At 46.7% G+C, this 22,993-nt stretch overlaps 1 protein-coding gene across 1 annotated transcript; it reads right to left on the bottom strand.

Moving 5' to 3' along the window:
* Window positions 1–10,574: 10,574 nt before the first annotated feature.
* LOC121047071 lies at window positions 10,575–11,798 on the bottom strand. Its single transcript, XM_040501945.2, has one exon. It carries the CDS (start codon window positions 11,796–11,798, stop codon window positions 10,575–10,577), a length of 1,224 nt encoding a protein of 407 aa, XP_040357879.2.
* Window positions 11,799–22,993: the final 11,195 nt, after the last annotated feature.

Genomic DNA, 22,993 nt, shown 5'->3' with positions numbered 1-22,993 from the left:
TTTCAACCAACATTTCAGACATGGTTGACAGGACAGATGACGCGTGAATTGCAGCTGGTATATCAAAATGAAGAAATATTACCACAATTACAAGAGCATCACTATATATTTACATATCACACAATCAATGCTACTAATAATCTGAACGATTTGTATCTGTTTTTAAGCAAAAAGACGAAGCAGAAAAGTTGAGTGCTGCTCGAGCAACATCTTAAATATAGTCTGGGCCATGGATAGAGAATCACAAGTAACACAGCCTAAGTGCAGGGACAAAGTAAAGAAAGAAGGAACACAGGCATATACCACTTGTTTGTTTATATCTGTTTGTATTACTCGCATGTGGCCTTTGTTGTATTCGGATAGTATATCAATGTATTCCACTGGTGCTATCTGTGGACTTTTTTATAATATCACTCAAGTACTGTACAACAAACGTAGGTGAAGGTATCTAGCCCGTCATTAGTCCCTTGGGCTTTAAAATTGAAATTTTAGTTAAATCAAATTGTACTGAAGCTAAAATACCAGATGCTTTAATAACGCAAGCTGTCACCCTCCAAAGGTTGTACATTTCCTGCTGCTAGTGCAGCATCTACCACGGGACAGCCGTTCGAATGCTTACTGTTCATCTTGTTTTCCTCTGTTGTCAGAGAGCCCAGCTGTAGGGAGTTTGGGGTCCTGCAGCAGTGTCAGTTTTAATTGGAAATGACAATTCAAACTAAGCGGTGTATTTTCCGAATACACAAGGCTCTAATAAAGGAAGAATCTAAGGAAAAACTAATGTTGAGGCTTGGGCGAGTTGGTACATACTTCGGAATTAAAAACAGCGCGGAAAGACAAGGACCAGACAAAGAAGTGACACGGACGTAGCGCTGACTTACAACTGAGTTTATTGAACGCAAAATCGCAATATATATTTGCGGTGTCACGAACAAAAGAGAAGAAAGAATTCGGCCCATGTGATGCACCACCAATAAACATGAAACAATAATAAAAATATATCTTTGTCTGGTCCTCGTCTTTCCGCACTGTTTTTAATTCCGAAGATCTCAGGAAAAAGTATAAACGTTCCAAATTTACTGTACTATTGGTGTGCACATTTTGGACAGTTCAATACTACGCATACAGGCAAGTGCGGGAAATTCGGCCGTTTTTCCTGCTACCATACAAACTAGTTTCTATTAATTGTGCACATTCTATAAAATAAAACATGCCTGCCTACGCATAAAAACTATATCATTAATTCCCGAAGAAGTTATATTTATGTAAACCAACCTTGTTCCACGAGCACTTCAAAGGTCTTCAGACCGACGGCCTATAAAACATCTGCGAGCCAGCGCACGCAGAGCGGTACGCGCAGAGTCGGGGTAGCGAGCTAATTTGGCGACCCCCCAAAGGCCTTTGATATTAATGCCATTTCAAATGTCTGCAAAGCGGGACTTAATATTCTCCGAAATCATGAACATGCAAGGAACAGAACTCCAGCGTCTGAAACACTTACACCGCCGTTTCACCGGCCCCTCGCACGATTGCCTAGTGCCGTTAGGACCGACAGGGAGGTTCATCGGCGGAATTGCCTCCAGCGATAGTTTTCGGCATTTTAACCTAAGTATAAAGGTAAAAGTGACAAGCACGCTTATAAAAGGTACGGAAGCACGTCGGTATCGGCCTAACCCAGCGTCTTGTGCACCGAGTAGACGAGGTCCCGCTTCTCGAAGGGCTTGCGGCACACGACGGCCAAACCAGGAAACCGGGCTGGGAAGCGAGCCGGATGTGAGATCACGGAGCGGAGTCCTTCCCCTGACGTCACGGTGCACCTCGCCCAATCAGGACGCGGTGACCGCAGCGACGCTTGTGTTCGCTCTCGGGGCTAATAGGAGCTGGTCCCACCATAGAGTTATTATAATGTACGCTAGAGGTTCAAGTGGCGCTAGTGTGCTGACGCAAATTGAAGCAGACAGCAACCAGTCAAAAATTGACTTCCGGTAATGCATTTCTATGGAAAAAAGCGAGTGCATTTTCTCCCTGCGCTCCATCATAAGAGCAAATATTCCAAATAATTCGTACGTGCTAGGTAGCTTGGAACATTTCTCAGTCAGGCCGACGAAAGAATTGGTCAGTTACGGCGTTTTTCTTTCGAATTCATCGCATTAAAAACGGTGCTAAAACGGCTACGTACGTGTATTTATGTGCACTCTCGGACACTGTTAGCGCGAACGCGGCGTCGGCGATTTCCAGCATAGGGGATATACATGCCAAACGAACGAAGGACATTTGCAAAATCAAGAGCGGCGGCAGGAACTACGCAGTAACACTGGATCAGTAACTCGCAGTGCATGTATGATCACAATAAATTGAAGGCCACGTAATCTATTCCGATTTTAAATAAGTAAGTACTGCTTGTTCTTTCTGCCCTGAGCGAAGCTGCTTGTTCTACGCTCAAAATATCACCCGCGCGCTCAATTTCTTTGAAAACAAGTGCACGATAAAAGCTGCCCGGCAGAGAAAACAATACGAAGAGACACCTTTCATAGCCCACGGACCTTATTCTCTACGTTTTGAAGGTTTTTATCCGCTCATGCACGACGGGAGCATTTTCATATGGTGACAGGACTGGCATATTATGTATAGACAAGCGTCACCGGAATGCTGGCGAGCCTTGAACACACTCTATAATCGTTTCGATTGTCATTTTGCTTTGAATCGTCGCTTGCTTTTACACACCCGCTGCGGAACACACGTTTGGGACTGAAATGTAGCGAAGTTAAATATCGTTCACTGATGAAGAAAAATGCGCTAACTAAAGCAATTACACTTTTACAGTGTTAATCAAGGTACATACTATTCGGTACGACCCAAATAACCAAAATGTTCAGTGTTATTTTCCGGCGAAGAGACAAACTGCACGCGCATTTTCCCATAGGAATGCACGGGAGCACCGCAAAAGAAGACTGGTTGCTGTCTGCTTCAATTTGCGTCACGGAAGTCGCGTAGACACTAGCGCCAGTTGAACCTCTAGCGTACATTATAATAACTCTATGGGTCCCACAAGGCTCAACGGGGCCGCCTCGAAGATAAAGACAGTCGTTGATCCAAGAATATTGACTGACCGACGGTTATGTCGGTGTCAAAATAAGGCTGCAAGCATCGGGGCCACAATGCAATCAGTATTTTCGGTATAGGGCTCACTAATCGGGGGCTTTAGATGGATTATTCGGAGCACAAAGCGAGAGCGTCAAATTGGTCGGCCCCACCTCGCAGTTCCACTCATTGTTATAATCTATGGCGACAGACTAACTGACCAAACTCTCATGCCACTGTCCTTCAAGGCTTCAAAGTCAGTGATGTCATTCAGTCGTGACCTGCAGGGTGTTTCATGTAAGAGTAAGCGCTGACGGACTTCAAAGAAGGGAGGGTTCGTGCAAGGCCAGGCATCGCTTAGATTAAAGATTTGCAGAAATTGATGTTTTTCGGTTCTAACCTATTTGTGCAGAATCGCCTTTCTTGTTCTAACGTGCCGCTTTAGGCAAACACACACACACACACACACACACACAATATATATATATATATATATATATATATATATATAAACGAATATGTGCAGATGAATGAACCGTACTTAATCCAATGAATCAAAGAATTGAAGTTTTCAGGAACCCGGCGAAAGCCAAAAATTGGCGGAGCCAGGATTTGAACTCTGGGCCTCCCAATGTCCGGTCGGGTGTGCTAACCACTACACCACTCGACCTTGGCTTTCTGGCGTTTCCTACCTGTCTTATTAATGCACAAGAAACGAAATGTATCCAATCGGAGGTGTTCCGGATACACACGCCGTCGCGTGGAACGCGGCACGACGCTTAGTGTCACGTGGTACGCGCTCGTTTGTGCTCCAGAAATCCTCCCACTGTTTGTCTCGCCCCGTGTACATGTAGTATTCTTTGTTTATGAGCTTTTAGAGACACGGTATCATCATCATCTGCAAGAATCAAGAGCCACGTTATTGAATATACAACACGGGCACTTCACACCATCGTATGTGGTCTCCGAGAAGGATATAAACGAATATGTGCAGATGAATGAACCGTACTTAATCCAATGAATCAAAGAATTGAAGTTTTCCGGAACCCGCCGAAAGCCAAAAATTGGCGGAGCCAGGATTTGAACTCTGGGCCTCCCAATGTCCGGTCGGGTGTGCTAACCACTACACCACTCCACCTTTTTTTTTTTTTTTTTCTTTAATGCATGGAAAATTTTTACAAGTGACATAACATGTTGATACTTATGGGTATATACACTTACGAAACATTCACTTTCACACCGTATTTACATACCCATGTCGCACACGCACCTTATATTTGGCATCTTGTACATGCGGCCAGTAGGTGTGATAAATTTAAACACAAAAATCTCGACAAGTATAATACAATGTTTCCAAAGGGATATACCGTCGATAGAGTTTTTCAGAAATCTGGGAGACCTAGACATGCATCGAACAAGGCAAACCACTCTGGTTGACTGAGAGGTGAAGCGTATACGCTCCTCACTTGCGCTACAAGCTCCAGGAAAAGCGATTTCGTTGTACGGGGTTTCTCTGCATGTCTATCGATCATTCGACATTTCCGTAGGCTATGCAGTCCCAACAGAGCGAGCATGTCGTACGGGACGGTTTCGTTCTCGGCGAACGGGAGGAAGCGTAGACTGTAGTCATTAAGAATGAGATCTTTTTTTAGCGTCCGTTGCAGAACGTCCCAAAATAAAAATGCGTCGTTGCAATAAATAAAGCAGTGCTCTATGGTTTCTGGCTTGTTACAGAGTCTGCAATTAACAGTCCACGGTACAAATATTCCTTTTTCCTGGAGGTAAGTTTTTACTGGTAATGTTGATGTATGCAATTTGAAGAAGAACGTTTTGGTTGAGGGAGGCACGCCCATTTTTTTTACTCTTTTGAAAACATCATTGATAGGTTCTAGCGTGAAGCGGGTACGATAAAGTGGCAGAGAAAACAAGCTTTCCGTAATATTCCTCGACAGTGTCTTCCTTGACACGCTAAACAAATATTCCAATGAAAACCGTGTTTTTAGAAAATTGAAGGTATCGACAACTTCCTTTAAAAATCCCCAGGGCCTATTTTTCGACGTTTCGCCCGTTGAAACAACAAGATAGCTTAAACTATCAGCAAGGCGCGATTGGAGTATGACTCTAAGGAACTTGTGATTGGCATTTTTAAAGAAAAAGAATCTTGACACTAACTGGCGGACAAAAATGTGACATAGTCCTAAACCACCAGATTCGAGAGGGAGGAAAAGGTTGTCCCTTTTTACACGTTCCCACGTTGAGCACCATATCAAAGTGGCAAATATCCTATGGAATTTTTGGATGTCTGTTCGAGCGCAGTGGTGCACTTGAAGGACGTACATAATCTTTGAAGCAAGGAATATATTACAGACACTTGCTCTTGTAAAAATGGAAATGTCTCTACCTTTCCACGCATCAGCCTTCCTTTTCAGTGTGGTCACAAGGGAGGACCAGTACGTCGAGCTACTACGAATTTGTGAGAGCGGTACTCCGAGATATGTGATCGGCCCCTGGTTCCAAGCTATCCCCGCAAAAGAACGTGGTTTTGTGGCCCAGGAACCGTACCAGAAGCCGTTGCATTTAGATGTATTCACTGAAGCCCCTGTGATTGCGCAGTAACGCGCTGTTTGATCAAGCGCTTTCTCGACACTCTTCTTGTCAACGCAAAAAAATCCGACATCGTCTGCGTATGCGAGGACTTTTACCTCAACATTTGCTACAGAGTACCCACGAATACATTCTGTTTTCAGGACGCTAAGACATAAGGGCTCTAAATACAATGCAAAAAGGAGGGGAGAGAGAGGGCAGCCCTGCCTTACGGAAGATTTGATCTTAATTTCATCGGAAAGTGTGTTATTGATTTTCAGTCGTGTCGAACTATGCGTGTAGCAAAGTCGGATTCCTTCCAAAAGTGTCTCTCCCACGTTTACGTGCTCAAGAAGGGCAAATAAAAATGAATGGCTCACACGGTCAAAGGCTTTAGTAAGGTCTATTTGTACAAATGCAACCTGATCGTTATTTTCTGACACAGACTCTAGGACGGAACGGGCAACATGTACGTTCGTTTGGATAGCTCTGCCGCGTATCCCACAAGTTTGGTGCTCACCTACCAATTTTTCTATTACGCACTGAAGTCTTTCATTCAGCACTTTAGCGTAAATTTTATAATCTGCGTTGCAGAGTGATATTGGCCTGTAGTTTTCGATCTTTTTAAGCATTTCAGAATCTTTTGTTTTTGGCAGCAATACCGTGTGTCCACGGTAAAATGAAGGGGGGAGTGTTTTCTGAATGTAGGATTCCTCAATTACAGCGAGTAAAACAGGAGATATGATGTCTTGGAACTTTTTGTAAAATTCTCCGCTTAGTCCATCTGGTCCCGGTGTTTTCCCATTTGGGAGAGATTTAATGGCGGCCTTAATTTCGTTTAGTGTTATGGGGCCTTCAATTTGGTTGCGATCTTCCTCGTCAAGTTTTGGCATCTGTGCTACACTCTAAGAAAAAAGGGAGGAGAAAGGTAGCAAAAGCGACTGTTCCTCCTTGTTGCGGACAAGTTGCCCAGAGAAGGGAGGAACGGCAGTTCAGATGAAAGGAGGAGGGCGAGTTCCTCCTTGTTCAGTTGGCGCAGGGGTAGAACATCGCGCTACTGACCAAGTGGTCAACGGTTCGATCCCCAGAACAGTGGCTTTTTTTTTTTTTTTTTTTTGTAATGTTTTTTTGTTTTTTTTTAATATTTGTGTTTACCAAAACACACATAAACAAACCCAGACCGATGAAAGGAAAATTAAAGTCCTTATTATTCTCCGAGACGTTTTCCTCCTCCAGGCAGACCGGAGAAAGCTTTTGCCCTCCCGACCCATCTTCTTTCGGTTTCGTTTTTCGAGCACATCGCACACGTTGTTTAATAAATTAATGTTGAGTTGATTGAGCTTCAGTGGCAGCGAAGGCCGCCTGTAATTCCGTCTTCTAGTCCAAACGTGCAGAACATTTCGGTTGCATTGACGTTTTTACCACTAATTTTATCAAACGAGCTAACGAAGCCGCTAGAAACAGCGAAGTTCCGGAGCAGTGCCAGCAGCGCTACATACACTGGGTAAGACGGCCGTCTCCAATTTGCGGGACACACGCGGAACTACGGCAGCGAAACCACGAGGAACTGTTTCGACGTTTTCGACGTTATGGAAATCGCGGGAACTGCGTCCAAGGAAGGCAGGTTTTCCTGCCGGCTGCCTGGGTGCCTTCCGTGCCGAGTGCCAACCGGCGTTCAACGTGATTCTTCTGCGTGTCAGCAACATCGTCAACGTGGTTCTGTATTTCTTCGTGTCAGCGACATCGTGATGGCAGTGTTGTGGGTTGTGAACAGAAGACCGGAATTATCGCCGATGTGACCGTGTGTTCGCGTATCAGTGGTGTAACAACAAGATGAGATGACGTAAACTGTCGGGCATTGATGCCGCTGGTCGGGCCGTTATCGGAGGGGCCGTTGTGTCGCAGGATGACATTCCGCTTTACATTAAAGAGTTTAAAACCACTTGAGGGATTAGGTGCAGTCGATCGACGTGTGGATAGTCATGTTGGAACGCTGGTCTGAACGGTAAGCTCCTATCGTACAGTGGCCAATGTGACTGTCGGTCCCCGAGAGCGATTGCGCTCTGGGGAAAAGACAACACTACGAAAGTATGACGGAAAGTACGTATATTTATAGTGGAAGTTTAGCATAAAAAAAAAAAAAGACGGGCAAAATCGAAAAAAAAAACAAAAACCGCTATCCTTTATTTTACTGTTTAAATATATTACGGTTCCTGTAGAAACTGCCCTCTAAGTGGCGCGCTTGGATGAGCGCTAGAAGTTTTCGAGCTCGCAACGGCGCAGCTCCGTACACTTAACAGATGTCGCAAGTCGCGGCTTTAATTGCATTCAAGTTGATCGAAAAGCGATTTCTGTGCCCGTGAAGCATCACTTCCAGCTGAGTGGATATCCGCTCTACAGAGATTAATTCAAGACGGCAATTGCAGCTTTGCGCGAACAGCACAAATAGAAAAACGAACACTACAATATAAATACTGGCTACGAAGGGCCATGCGGGAAAACAAACTCATGGCTTGGAACCACATTGGAGCGGCTCGATTTATTGGCTTTCAAATAATTATGGCATGATCGAGCGTCGTCTTTTTAATAAGAGATTCATCCCCTGAGCCATTAAAAATAGCCTCAGATGTATGACATTGCTGGAAAAAAATGAACATGTTCGGAAATTTTTTTTTTTGCTTAGGGAGTCACCGAAAAATTCCGTACGTTCAAAACGACCACTATAAAAGACGGAAACGCAGGGCTCGGTAGTAGTGATCGGGGTAGTGTGCTGTTGTATTGATGTTTGTATGTGCGATGCCTGTGTATGCGTTCAATATATGTTGACCTGATGTTTGTAGTGTGCGCAACTTGTCTACGTGTGTTAGAGATTCCGAAGAAAAAGTAACGCAATTGTGGCGCAAGGAAATAAAAATATTTTTTTTGTAAAAAACATGAATTGGGCGGTACCTAGCGCCACCTAGCCTAGCTACGTGCGATTACTCTGCTTGACCCTGCCATCTGGTGGCAAGCGATTTAACATCCTTTCACGCTACGCGGCTACGCCATAATTTTGTGTTACCGTGCTGAGCTGAGATAAGCCAAGAGGTTGCTTCGGATTTGCTTCTTTTTGAGAGCGGCTTTTGGTTTTGCGGGCGAATGATTTTCACTCCTCCGTGATGTGCGGTTGACGCAACGGTTGACGAAGGAATTGTGGCTCGAGGAATAGCAAAGGTAGGACATAAAGTGCGCGAACTGAGTGCCGGATGTCTCCGTTGAACATCGCAGTGCTGACGATGAGAAGACTGAGTGACTGCATGCTTTCGAAACGTAAGTTTCTTTACCTGCAGGGGTAAAGAAACTTCGGAAATAAATACAGTTCGCGGAAAGCTCGTGTTACGTTTATATTTCCTGCTCCTCTCGCTTCGTGCAATAGACTTAGTGTTCTCGTTAAGCCTTACCGAGCTCGATTTGCTCGATTCGTGGCCGCCATAATGAGATGCAGTCGACGGAGGAACTTTTCCTCCCCTGCTTAAGGGACGAAAGTTTCTCCCTTTCTGAAGGAACATATGTGTCAAGAGCGTTCCTCCCTTTAGGGAGGACTATACTGACCCTTTTTTCTAAGAGTGTAGTAGCTGTTCTATTTCAGTTTTCTCTTTTGTAGGTATTACTGTTCCAAAAATATTGGTGTAGAAGTGGTGAAAAGATTGAACTATTTCAGTGGCGTCGGTGATTATCAATCCATCTTTGTTGATTTCTACTATTTCCTTTGACAGTGCGTTACGCCTTTCGTCATCCAGAGATCTTTTTGTAGGTTGTTCGCCGAGGAGAAAGCGTTTCTTTCGCGAGCGAATTAATGCTCCGCGGTACCTTTCGGTTTCATGTTTTTGAAGCTGAGCTCGTACTATGTTGACATCGTCGCTGTACGCGCCTGGATTTAAGCATTCAAGTTCGTGCAGGGTTACTAAATTTTTAAAAAGGTCTCGCTGCTGTTGTTTGTTCTTATATGATGCAACTGTAGAGCGTTCGATTGCGATGTTTTTTACTTCTTGCTTAAAACTATCCCATTTTGCAAAGATATGCATGTCATTGTTTTGCAATGTATTCGACAAAAGTAAGGAGATGTTAGTTGAAAATTGCTCATCACTTAGAAGCCTAAGGTTGAGCTTCCAGTGTTCCCACTGCTGATGAACACCTCGGAGTCGGCGCGGCCCAAAGCAGACTGATACCAGGCAGTGATCGGAAAAGAAAACTGGTTTGACTTGATAATTACTCATGTAGTCGATTATATCACCGGAGACATATATCCTGTCTAATCGTGCGTGAGACGTTCCTTGGAAATGGGTGTAGCGTATCAATTCACCTTTCTTATAAGCAACATCAACAAGGTTATGGTCTTGAAGTGTGCTCCGTAGAGCAGCGGCACTTCTGTCGTACCTCGTTTCTGACACCGATCGGTCGTCTGCACTGCAAACACAGTTAAAATCTCCCATTGCAACTATTGTTCTGTTTGTGTTGAAAAGCGGCGAAATAAGTTCAAAAAATGATGTTCTTTCTCTAGGCGAATTTGGGGCATACAGGCAAATAAAGCGCCATTCTATCTGCCTGAAAAAAATGTCGCAGGAAATAAGACGCCCTTCCAGGTCATTAAGAATGGAAACTGATGATAGCTCTAGCTGTTTACGAAAAAAAAGAAAACATCCGGCAGAGTCTCCTTTGGCTTGGCTAACGCAGATTTCGTAATCCTTAAGAAAAGGTTCTAATGCGTCCGCGATGCCTTCATCCGTAGATAATTTTGTCTCCTGTACTGCCGCAACATCAACTTTCTCTTTTTCAAAAAGACGCAACAGCTGAAACTGTTTCCTTCTAGACCCTAACCCTCTAACGTTTAGCGTTAGAATATGTAATGGAAGGGCGGGATACATCAGGACATTTTAGTGGCTGTTCTCGGTACCCTTGAGGTTCTCCAGTAGCTTGGAGTACGGCTGGTGCCGCATTCCTGCCGGCTGGCGGTCTTTCTTGGACCTCTTGGAAGGGAGCTCTTCGGAAGAGGGACTTTTGGTCGGGCGGGGCGTTGAAGTTCCTTCTGGTTCATCAGTTGGTCCCGACGTCTCAGACGCCGGTGTGATGATTGTGGGTTCCGCATCCGCCTCGTCATGCTCATCGTCGCACTCTGTAACCACTTCGCCGACAATCGTTGACTCCGATGATGAGGATGACGTGCCGTCCTCGTCAGGCGGTGGTGGCTCCGAGAGGCCCCCAGGGTCATCCTTACATTCGTTGATGGCGGGTGCTGCTGTTGGGTGCTCCTGTTCCACGAACTTTTCGATCGTTGATGCCGGTGGTGTGTGCCCCGAGGCGTCGAGGACCTCCGTGACATCCATGAGCAGCTCACTTCGTTCTTCGGCCTCTTGGGTTCTCGGACCGAGGAGCTTACTTGCGTACGTTGTGACACATGTATCAGTCGTGTGCCCGTACCTTCCGCATTTAAAGCAGCGGGGGATCTTGCACTGGCGGCGTACATGCCCAACTCTGTTACACCTGAGGCATAAAGGTGGACGTCCTGGAACGAGTAGGAGGCACTGGTACCCAAAAATCTTCACGAGATGTGGCACCTTCTCAATCGTGATGTCGTCGTGAAGTGTGATGTTTACTTCTTTGTTTAACGTGTCCATATGTTCCATGCCGGGGCATCTCCATTTCTCCCGGCTCATGCTCCGCACGGTTCCGTAGGCCTGCAGGGCCTCAGCGACACGTCGGTCTTCAAGATGGTCTGGTAACCAAATGATTTTTATCTTGATGTCACGAGTGTCTGGGTCTATGACCAGACATTTTCGTCCTTTGACGAGAAGTTCTCTTTGTTGGCACAGCTTCGCTTTCGCGAGCGCGTTTGTGCAGGTGACCATCCAAATGTGGCTCATCTGGTATTGACCGGTTGCCTTGACGTCTCGGAGGTCTATTACGTCTTTGAGGGCATCACGAAAGTCTGGCGCTGAGTAAGGCCTAGCGCTTATGTCGGCGTGAAGGAATACGGAGTTTAGAATGAGGTTGCCGGTTGGAAAACGGGGAAGGATTACCTTGTAGTCGCTTGTACTGTTGTCGGATGATACGGGGTTAACTCGGCCAGTGGCCGATACGGTGTTTCCACCAGACATCATGTTTCTCGCTGCCGTTCCGAACGGCTTCTTCTTCCTCTCCCCACACCACTCCACCTTGGTTTTCTGGCGTTTCCTACCTGTCTTATTAATGCACAAGAAACGAAATGTATCCAATCGGAGGTGTTCCGGATACACACGCCGCCGCGTGGAACGCGGCACGACGCTTAGTGTCACGTGGTACGCGCTCGTTTGTGCTCCAGAAATCCTCCCACTGTTTGTCTCGCCCCGTGTACATGTAGTATTCTTTGTTTATGAGCTTTTAGAGACACGGTATCATCATCATCTGCAAGAATCAAGAGCCACGTTATTGAATATACAACACGGGCACTTCACACCATCGTATGTGGTCTCCGAGAAGGATATAAACGAATATGTGCAGATGAATGAACCGTACTTAATCCAATGAATCAAAGAATTGAAGTTTTCAGGAACCCGCTGAAAGCCAAAAATTGGCGGAGCCAGGATTTGAACTCTGGGCCTCCCAATGTCCGGTCGGGTGTGCTAACCATTACACCACTCCACCTTGGCTTTCTGGCGTTTCCTACCTGTCTTATTAATGCACAAGAAACGAAATGTATCCAATCGGAGGTGTTCCCGATACACACGCCGCCGCGTGGAACGCGGCACGACGCTTAGTGTCACGTGGTACGCGCTTGTCTGTGCTCCAGAAATCCTCCCACTGTTTGTCTCGCCCCGTGTACATGTAGTATTCTTTGTTTATGAGCTTTTAGAGACACGGTATCATCATCATCTGCAAGAATGAAGAGCCACGTTATTGAATATACAACACGGGCACTTCACACCATCGTATGTGGTCTCCGAGAAGGATATAAACGAATATGTGCAGATGAATGAACCGTACTTAATCCAATGAATCAAAGAATTGAAGTTTTCAGGAACCCGCCGAAAGCCAAAAATTGGCGGAGCCAGGATTTGAACTCTGGGCCTCCCAATGTCCGGTCGGGTGTGCTAACCACTACACCACTCCACCTTGGCTTTCTGGCGTTTCCTATCTGTCTTATTAATGCACAAGAAACGAAATGTATCCAATCGGAGGTGTTCCGGATACACACGCCGCCGCGTGGAACGCGGCACGACGCTTAGTGTCACGTGGTACGCGCTCGTTTGTGCTCCAGAAATCCTCCCACTGTTTGTCTCGCCCCGTGTACATGTAGTATTCTTTGTTTATGAGCTTTTAGAGACACGGTATCATCATCATCTGCAAGAATCAAGAGCCACGTTATTGAATATTGAATATTGAATATTGAATTGAATTGAATTGAATTGAATTGAATGAATATTGAATAGCACACCCGACCGGACATTGGGAGGCCCAGAGTTCAAATCCTGGCTCCGCCAATTTTTGGCTTTCGGCGGGTTCCTGAAAACTTCAATTCTTTGATTCATTGGGTTAAGTACGGTTCATTCATCTGCACATATTCGTTTATATCCTTCTCGGAGACCACATACGATGGTGTGAAGTGCCCGTGTTGCATATTCAATAACGTGGCTCTTGGTTCTTGCAGATGATGATGATACCGTGTCTCTAAAAGCTCATAAACAAAGGATACTACATGTACACGGGGCGAGACAAACAGTGGGAGGATTTCTGGAGCACAAACGAGCGCGTACCACGTGACACTAAGCGTCGTGCCGCGTTCCACGCGGCGGCGTGTGTATCCGGAACACCTCCGATTGGATACATTTCGTTTCTTGTGCATTAATAAGACAGGTAGGAAACGCCAGAAAGCCAAGGTGGAGTGGTGTAGTGGAGTTCGAAGAAGACGACGAGCTGAATGGCCGCGTTGGAAATGGGCTCCGTAAAGGAAATCTCAACGGCTAAGCCTAGCCGGGAATATTCTGAAACTATTTCTGCTTCTGCCCCCTCTGCACCAAGTACAACGGAATACAAGATTTTACTGCCACCCCTTCCCAACGATAAACTGCTCGAAAATTCACTGATTCTTCATGGGGACCCATCAGCCCGGCCATACCGCATCGACGATTTCGGTCCTGCTTTGAAGAAAATCATCAACCCAAATGAGCTAGCTTCGCTTGGGGCCTACCAGTACAATCATGTGTGGCTGCTCACAGTGCGTTCTGCCAAGGAAAAAGAAAGACTGCTGCAGCTCCGAGAGATCCATGTAAAGAACAAAACATGTTTGATAATAGACGGGAGCAAGACTGCGCTGTCCATGAAGGTGCACTGGGTTCCAACTACCGTCCCAGATGCAAACGTGGCCAGCGCGTTCTCTACGTTTGGAAAAATAAAAAGCATCGTTCGAGACAAGTGGCACTACTCCGGCTTCGAGGACGTGGAGACGACCACAAGAATACTATCAATTGAATTGAACGAAGGTGTGACTGCGGACAGCTTGCCGCATCAGCTCAGGATTTTAGGAACAACCGTCCTTGTCTCCGTGCCTGGCAGAGCACCGCAATGTCTGCGATGCAGGCAAGTCGGACACGTCCGAGGCCAGTGCCGTGCTCCCTGGTGTAGCGCATGTCGAAAATTCGGCCATGATCTCGAAGACTGTGTCCCAACGTACGCCAACCGAACGACTGCATCTCTCCAGATTCCTGCAGACTACTTGATGGACGCAGAAGAAACAGCACAGACAGAGGTTTCGGCAGAAGTCAGCACCGCTCACAGGACAGCCTACGTCGAGGCAGCCTCACGGACTGAGAAGTGCGTAGACAGGTCGGCGTCGTCATGCTCTGCAACGAAGGAGACAGTGAGCAATATTGTCATCACCAACTCTTTCAGTGCTCTCGTTCCTGAAGACCAAGCTGAAGAGTCAATGCAACCAGAGGAAGAGGCATCCGAAATGGACGAAACCAGCGACAAAGAAATGCTCGGGAAAAGAAAGGGAGACGAAATTCTGTGCACCACAGATCCTGCCTCAACATCTCAATGGGAGCGGGCAGAGTCAAAGAGGAGAAGGAAGAGGAGAACAAAATCTCTATCTCCCAAATCTCCCATCACCGATCAGGATTCCATCCTGTCCGGCCACGAGGACCCGAAGAGTCAGTAAGAGACGCTTCACTTTGCTCCATCACCTAATACGTTCAATGAACGACGATCCTTATGGTGCTTTTACAATCGGGACTTTTAACGTAGCCAGCCTTATAAGTCAACGCCGTAAGGTATGGCTAAAAGAGATTCTTTATCAACACAAAATTGATATAATATGTCTACAGGAAACCAAAATCTCAACTAGGGAGCAAGAAATTGATCTTGTCACCTACTTCCAGGATACATATTATTGTTATCACGCTCAATCCTCTGGCCTAAGTGCTGGGACCGCTATCTTTCTGCGAAAAGCCTCACGCCACTGCAGTTTCGTTGACTGTGAGCTAGCAGCAGATGGCCGCACAGCTGCCATAGACGTTTTGGTTGGCGAAGAATTAATCAGAATAGTTTCCATCTACGCACCAAACAACTCTTCGGATCGTTTAACGTTTTTCAAAAGCTTACGTTTAACTTTAGACACCCCAAGTAAAGTTATCTTAGCGGGTGACTTTAATTGCGTACTGTCGCGGAACGATTGCACAACTTCTGGATGGAAAAGTGATGGAAGCATAGTGGAGTTGAAAAACATTCTTCATGACTTCGACCTCAAGGACGCGACAGAAGACATAAAATGTTTTGATCCCAAATTCACCCATTGGCAAGGTGCTTCTCATGCGCGGCTTGATAGAATTTACATCTCAGGTGAAATCCCCAGTGACAAGATTCAATATACTGCGAATCCCACTCACCTCTCAGACCATGCGCTAGTGTCCATCTCGTTTAAAAGACAGACAGATCGCTCCACACGTAGTTCAGGAATTGAATCTTGGAAGATGAACAACACAATTTTGGAAGATGAAGTATTTCGCGAACAAATTCGTAAGGAGCTAACCGTTCTAGCCGAAAGTGAGCCAATCGACGCTTGCAAATGGGAAGCGTTCAAATCTTATGTGAAAGTGCAAGCGGTCATCCGAAGCTCTGTAGAGAGTGCACGAAAAAGGGCCAAAGAACTAGCTCTCGTAAATGCTTTACGATCCCTCGTCACTGAAGAAGAACGACGCCCAGGCGTATTGATTGAAGATATTAAGAACATAAAAAAACAATTGCAACAGCTTATTGAACAGCGACACTGGGGAGCGCTCATTCGAAGTCGAGAGCTGACACTAGAACACGAGGAACAGCCATCTAAAGTTTTTCACACATTCGAAAGACTACGACGCAAGCGTAATGCTATCACTGCGGTTCATCATAAAGACTCAATAGCATCTTCACAATCAGATATATGCGCTGCGTTTGAAAGCTTTTATGGAGACCTATTTGCAAGGACGGAAACCTTGTCGGATATTCCAGAGAAGGTGCTCTCCTTACTCCCTAAGGTTCCAGAAGAAGCGAGAGAAATAATAAACTCTCCCATAACACCGAGAGAGATACAGCGAGTGATAAAAGAGCTCCCTACAAACAAGAGTCCTGGTCCTGATGGCATTGGTGCTGAATTTTATAAAACATTTGCGGATATTGTTGGCGCTTCTCTCGTGCACGTATTTGAAGACATCAGGAAACGAGAGCTCCTGCCACCGTCAATGAGGAAAAGTCACGTAGTATTAATACCCAAAAAAGCCCCTAATGAGGGAGCACCAGAAGTATCCGATTTTCGTCCCATCAGCTTACTTTGTACGGATTATAAAATTCTTACAAGAATACTGGCACGACGACTCGAGATAGGACTTCGTCATATCGTTGGAGACCACCAGAGCTACGGCTTCAAAGGTCGTTCCATCACACACAACCTTCACCGGATGCGCATCATGTGCGAAGCTGCTGAACAAGGTTATGCACACCTAGCTGCGCTTCAGCTAGACCTAAGTAAAGCATTCGACAGAGTCGACCGGAAGTTTCTATTTTCCCTTATACGACACTGTGAACTGGGAGATTACATTGAGAAATGGATTTCGATAATTTACAAGGACATCACAATGAAACTCGTCATCAATGGGAATGTAGGAACCTCTATTTTTGTGCGCAGATCAGTACGGCAGGGCTGCCCGCTTTCGCCCCTTCTGTTTTCGTTATATTTAGAACCACTCTGCCGCACTGTACTTCACAATACTTCGATCGCTGGATTCCAATTTTCCGAACACGTCCTGAAGTTTCTGGCATATGCCGATGACATTACCTTTGTATGCTCATCTAAGAAAGAAGTGCAGATTGCTCTTGAGCTTGTAGAGAGCTATAGCAAATACTCCGGTTCTTCTTTGAATCGAAAAAAGTCTTGCGGTGCCTGGCTCGGAGACTGGGGAACCAAACCTTCTAAGTTTATGGGTATTCAATGGTCAGAATCAGTGACGACCTACTTGGGGACCAACTTAGACCTTCGTGGAGGTGCGGCGTCCTTATGGAAGAAACGCATCGGAGCACAAGGAGCGAAGCTATTTCCATGGAAATCCCGGCACATTTCTTTTTTTACAAGAAGCTACCTGTGCAACGCCATATCATATCCAGCCATCCTCTATTCTGCGCAAGTGATGCCCTTCTCTACTGCCACGGCAGACAAAGTTCAGCGTTCCTGGGCTGTTTTTATATGGAAATCGTCCATGGAACGAATGCGACGTCAAAACCTCTTTCTAAGTCTTGCAAAAGGAGGCTTAGGTCTCATCAATGCCGGCCTAAAGCTCGTCATTCATCGTTTCCTCTTCTTCCGAGATCAGCAAGACCCCTTCATACTGTCTGCATTTCACCCCCTCGGTGCGTCGCAACTTATGGCATGGCAAGTCACCACTGCTACCCCTACACCCTTTTCTCGAGTGCTTTTCTTTTACAAAGAAATCGCCCAGTCAATCCGCCTGCTGCAAAACACTTTTTCGTGGGACTTTCTTCTGAAAAGCAACCGTAAGCAACTGTATTGGGCTACAGTCTCCGCGCTGATTCCTCCTCCGCTTTACAGACCCTTGAAGAACCAGCCAACCGACAATGACGTATTTAATCGTCTAAAACGTTTGCCCGTCGCCACATCATCGAAAGACTTCTTTTTCAAGTTCCACACGGAAGTGCTTCCCGTCAAAGTGTGGCAGCAGGCCAAGGGTTTCTTCGTGCCATGGTCACAGAATTGTGATTTATGTGGTAAAGAAGAAACACTCGAGCATGTGTTTATTTTTTGTTCCAATGCAGAAATATTTTGGGCCGAACTACAGTCTTTCTTTGATCTGGACTTGCAGATTAGTTGGTGTACCTTGAAATTCCTACGGCGGCACGACCAAAGGACGCTGACTGACCTGACTGAGATAATCATGGTTTTAGGCCTACATTCGCTATGGCGGTCAAGAGTAGACATGACAGAGTGCACACTGAACCCTAAACCTGCGTGGCGACACTTTGCTAGCAAATTGGAGTGGACTATTAGAATTTTAGAACCAGTAGAAATAGAAAAAGATCTGAGAGACACTCTGGTGAAAGGTCAGAAGGTAGCACTAAATTTTCATGCCTCAGGAAGACTATCCGTCGCCTTCGCATGTGCCCCACTCTAATACACTTTTAACATCTTTGAGTGTAATATACATCCAGAGGCGAGTTTACTATACTCTTTAACAATGTTGTAACCTTTAACTGGTTTACTTTGCACCTGGGTCATTTAATGCAATGTCTAACATATGTAAGGTTCTTTTTCTGCTCTAACATATGTATATACCTCATTTCCTTCATTCTTGCTACTTATGTTTTTAACATGTAAATAAACAACTGCTTTAAAAAAAAAAAAAAAAGGTGGAGTGGTGTAGTGGTTAGCACACCCGACCGGACATTGGGAGGCCCAGAGTTCAAATCCTGGCTCCGCCAATTTTTGGCTTTCGGCGGGTTCCGGAAAACTTCAATTCTTTGATTCATTGGATTAAGTACGGTTCATTCATCTGCACATATTCGTTTATATCCTTCTCGGAGACCACATACGATGGTGTGAAGTGCCCGTGTTGTATATTCAATAACGTGGCTCTTGATTCTTGCAGATGATGATGATACCGTGTCTCTAAAAGCTCATAAACAAAGAATACTACATGTACACGGGGCGAGACAAACAGTGGGAGGATTTCTGGAGCACAAACGAGCGCGTACCACGTGACACTAAGCGTCGTGCCGCGTTCCACGCGACGGCGTGTGTATCCGGAACACCTCCGAATGAATACATTTCGTTTCTTGTGCATTAATAAGACAGGTAGGAAACGCCAGAAAGCCAAGGTGGAGTGGTGTAGTGGTTAGCACACCCGACCGGACATTGGGAGGCCCAGAGTTCAAATCCTGGCTCCGCCAATTTTTGGCTTTCGGCGGGTTCCTGAAAACTTCAATTCTTTGATTCATTGGATTAAGTACGGTTCATTCATCTGCACATATTCGTTTATATCCTTCTCGGAGACCACATACGATGGTGTGAAGTGCCCGTGTTGTATATATATATATATATATATATATATATATATATATATTGTAACGGGCGAAAGTAAAGGAGACAAACGGGGACATTAGGAGAAAGAGGACGAAGTACGGACGAGAGGAAAAGAACAACGGCTGGAACGCTCGTAACATTTTGGTGGCAGCGGTGGGATGTTCAGCATGAACGCCCGCTCCCAGCCTGCAAATCCGGAACCCAATTGGGAGCAACTCACCGAACAGCTGTACAATCGGTTGGTGGAGAAGAGCTCGACTGACGCTGCAAATATACTTGCACAGTTCGACGATCGCCTCGCCCCTCACATTGAAAACGTGGAGCAGACTTTACATCAACAAGTCACCGATGTACATCAACACCTCTCATCTGTACATACTCGACTGGAGCGCCTGGAACAGGCCCTACAAGCTGGTACGCGACCAGAAGGTTCGGGTGACCCTTTTCCCAGCCAGGAAGCAGCTGCGGTTCGCCATTGCAGAAACGATGAGCCCGAGCGACAGGCAGAGATAGCTCCATCGGATTCCGGCGCTAGGCGGCTCAAACCCCCGACGTTCGATGGTCTTGGCTCCTGGAGGGCGTTCATCGTGCACTTCGAAACGGTGGCTGTACAAAATGGCTGGGACTCCCCTGGCAAGGCTGCTGCCTTAGTCGCCCAGTTACGTGGAAAAGCAGCACAGTACCTCGAGTGTATTACGGATTCAAGTCGAACTACATATAAACATCTGTTACAAGCTCTGGACTCTCGATTTAATGATGTGCATCTACAACAGCTACACCTAACGGCGCTCAAAACCTATCGCCAGGGCACAGAGTCGCTACAAGAGCTAGCCGACGCCGTCGAGAGATTGGCGAGGAAGGCTTTGGTAAGGTGCTCTGAAGATACACTCCGTCTGATGAGCACTTCTGCTTTCATCGATGCCATCAAGGATCCCGAAGTACAACGATATATGCGGCTCGCCCGACCCTCCACGCTCCGCTCTGCCCTGGGTCACGCGTTGGAAATGCACGCGGTGATAAGAGCAACAGCGTCCACGGTGAGCCCAACAAACCATATTGCTACTACTGGCGGCACGCAAGACGGCCCCCGCAGGCCTGACTGGCGTCAATGCTTTAAGTGTGGACGACGAGGCCACGTTGCTCGATCTTGCCGGAATCCGTGCCCTCCAAGTTAGGAACACCCTCCGCGCGTGCCCGACAAGGCGGGGTCCCGTGTGGTCCACGAAGTTCCCTTGGCTACAACATCGATGTGCCCATCGCTGACCCCACACGTCACTGTCTGCCTGCCTGAAATCGGACAATGTACCGATGCTATCATAGACACCGGAGCTGGGGTGTCCGTCATCGATGCTAAGTTGCTACGATCGGCCGACCGTATCGAATCGACAACAGAATGTAAAGAACTACGACTTCTCTCGCCAAACGGAAGCCACATTCCTCACATCGGACGCATCGAACTGACCGTGGAAACACTTGGGGAGAGCGTGACACTTTCATTCTTCGTTGTGCAGAATTTAAACCCTCCAGTTATTCTCCGATGTGACTGATGTGCGGCAGTCAATCTGCTTGTCTCCTTTGAACACGGTCGTGCACAGTTATCAACACAACGAGAATACAAGTCCCATTGTACGGCTACCGACGCATCAACGTTGAAACTTTGTGAAGAACTGAGGCCGAACATTAAGGAAACACCTGTGTACAAAGTTTTTTTCTGCTGCGCACTGTTTTTCCTGATCAGCTTCGTACAAACAAGTTTGAACACCATGCGCCTACTTGCTGAAAGGTCCAAGATTGTTTTACGCTCTTTGCTACCCCTCAAGTTCGTTTGCGAACCGTTGATGGGCTCAGTTGTTGCCACGAAAGACATTATGGTTCCAAAGTCTTCGGCGGTCTGGGTCCCAGCAACACTTCAAGGAGATAAGCGATCGGGAGACTTTATAATCGAAAATGTCCTGCACTCGCGCCCTAGAGCGGAATTCGTCACGCCCCGCTGTCTCACCTCCTCTCGCCAAGGCGTCTTGGACATTCTTGTTGCTAACTTGGCCAGCAACGACCTTCACCTAAAGCGAGGCGACAGCTTAGGAGTTGCTTTTGAGGTTGAGTCACAAACGGTGGTTGCCACTCTTGTAAGTTCGCCTTCGTTTCCCGCTTCAGAAGAACAGTTGGGCAGAACCGGACCCCTGGCGTGGTCTGATTTTAACTTTGGACCCAATCTAACTGCGGCAGAGAAAGAATCTATTCAGTCCCTACTCATGAAGTTCCGAAGCTGCATCGCCGTTACAAAGGAAGAACTGAGTTATACGCCCCTCGTGCGCCATGCCATCAACACCGGTGACCACGCGCCAGTACATCAACACCCACGACGAGTCTCTATGCCCGAGAGACGGGAAATCAACGCTCAAGTTGACGACATGCTCCGAAGGGGCATAGTGACACCTTCTAACAGCCCGTGGTCGTCGCCTGTGGTGCTCGTCAAGAAAAAAGATGGCTCGACAAGGTTCTGCGTCGACTATAGAAGGCTGAACAGCATCACTAAGCCCGATGTGTACCCCCTACCTCGACTTGATGACGCCCTGGACCGTCTCCATGGTTCCCACTATTTCTCGACCTTGGACCTCATCTCGGGATACTGGCAAGTTGAACTTGATCCAGATGACGCTGAAAAGTCAGCCTTCGTAACGCCTGACGGCCTGTTTCAGTTCAGACGTTTGCCGTTTGGATTGTGCAATGCACCGGCGACCTTACAGCGTCTTATGGATAAAGTCCTCGGCCACTTGAAATGGACCATGGCCTTGGTCTACCTCGATGACGTAATCGTGTATGCCGAGAGCTTTGAGGAGCATCAACATCGTCTTAGTCTTGTTTTAGATGCCCTCTCGAAAGCTGGACTTCGTGTAAAACCATCAAAATGTTTCTTCGGATATGACGAAGTAATCTACCTCGGCCATGTCGTCAACAAACATGGTATTCGTCCAGACCCTGCAAAGCTGTCAGCTTTTGCTAATATACCCGTACCCACAACGGTAAAGGAACTAAAGAGCTTTCTAGGTTTCGCGTCCTACTTTCGTCGCTTTGTGGAGAAATTTTCAGTGAGGGCTTCTCCCCTGAACCGGCTCCTAAAAAAAGACGCCAATTTTGTATGGGGAGCGGAAGAAGCGGCAGCCTTCGCGGACCTCAAGAGAGCCCTTCTAGAACCGCCTACGCTGGCCCATTTTGTGGATGACGCACGCACCGTCATCCACACTGACGCCAGTGGAGAAGGCTTGGGCGCTGTCCTTCGTCAACAGGACAAAGATGGTCGAGAACGCCCCGTTGCCTACGCAAGCAGGAGGCTCAGTGAACCAGAAAGCCGGTGCCATTCTTCGGAACTGGAGTGTCTCGCAGTAGTGTGGGCTGTGGAAAAGTTTCGCCCTTACCTCTACGGCAAGACATTTACAGTGGTCACCGACAACTCTGCATTGCAGTGGCTCCAATCGAAGAGCGATCTTACGCCAAAGCTTGCTCGCTGGGCAATGAAACTTCAAGAGTACAATTTCTCAATTGTTCACCGAAGCGGAAGACATCATCTAGACGCCGACTTCCTCTCCCGCAATCCCGTGGAGGGTGGGTCATCAGTTTCTGTTTTAGGTCTGCTTGATTTGCAGGCAGCGCAGTCAAACGACACAGAGACGTCAACTATCATCAGTGATCTCGCAAACACAAACAGTGACTCTCCTCGTCTTCACGGGAGACGCCTGCAACGCCTGCGAGCAC

Source organism: Ixodes scapularis, unplaced genomic scaffold, assembly GCF_016920785.2.
Source record: "Ixodes scapularis isolate PalLabHiFi unplaced genomic scaffold, ASM1692078v2 PGA_scaffold3__209_contigs__length_174095766, whole genome shotgun sequence".
Taxonomy (NCBI): domain Eukaryota; kingdom Metazoa; phylum Arthropoda; class Arachnida; order Ixodida; family Ixodidae; genus Ixodes; species Ixodes scapularis.
This window is presented reverse-complemented; position numbering and strand designations above follow the sequence as displayed.

What these genes read in the sequence shown, in the direction of transcription:
- LOC121047071 (XM_040501945.2), bottom strand. Translation starts at nt 11,798, where the DNA reads ATGATGTCTGGTGGAAACACCGTATCGGCCACTGGCCGAGTTAACCCC.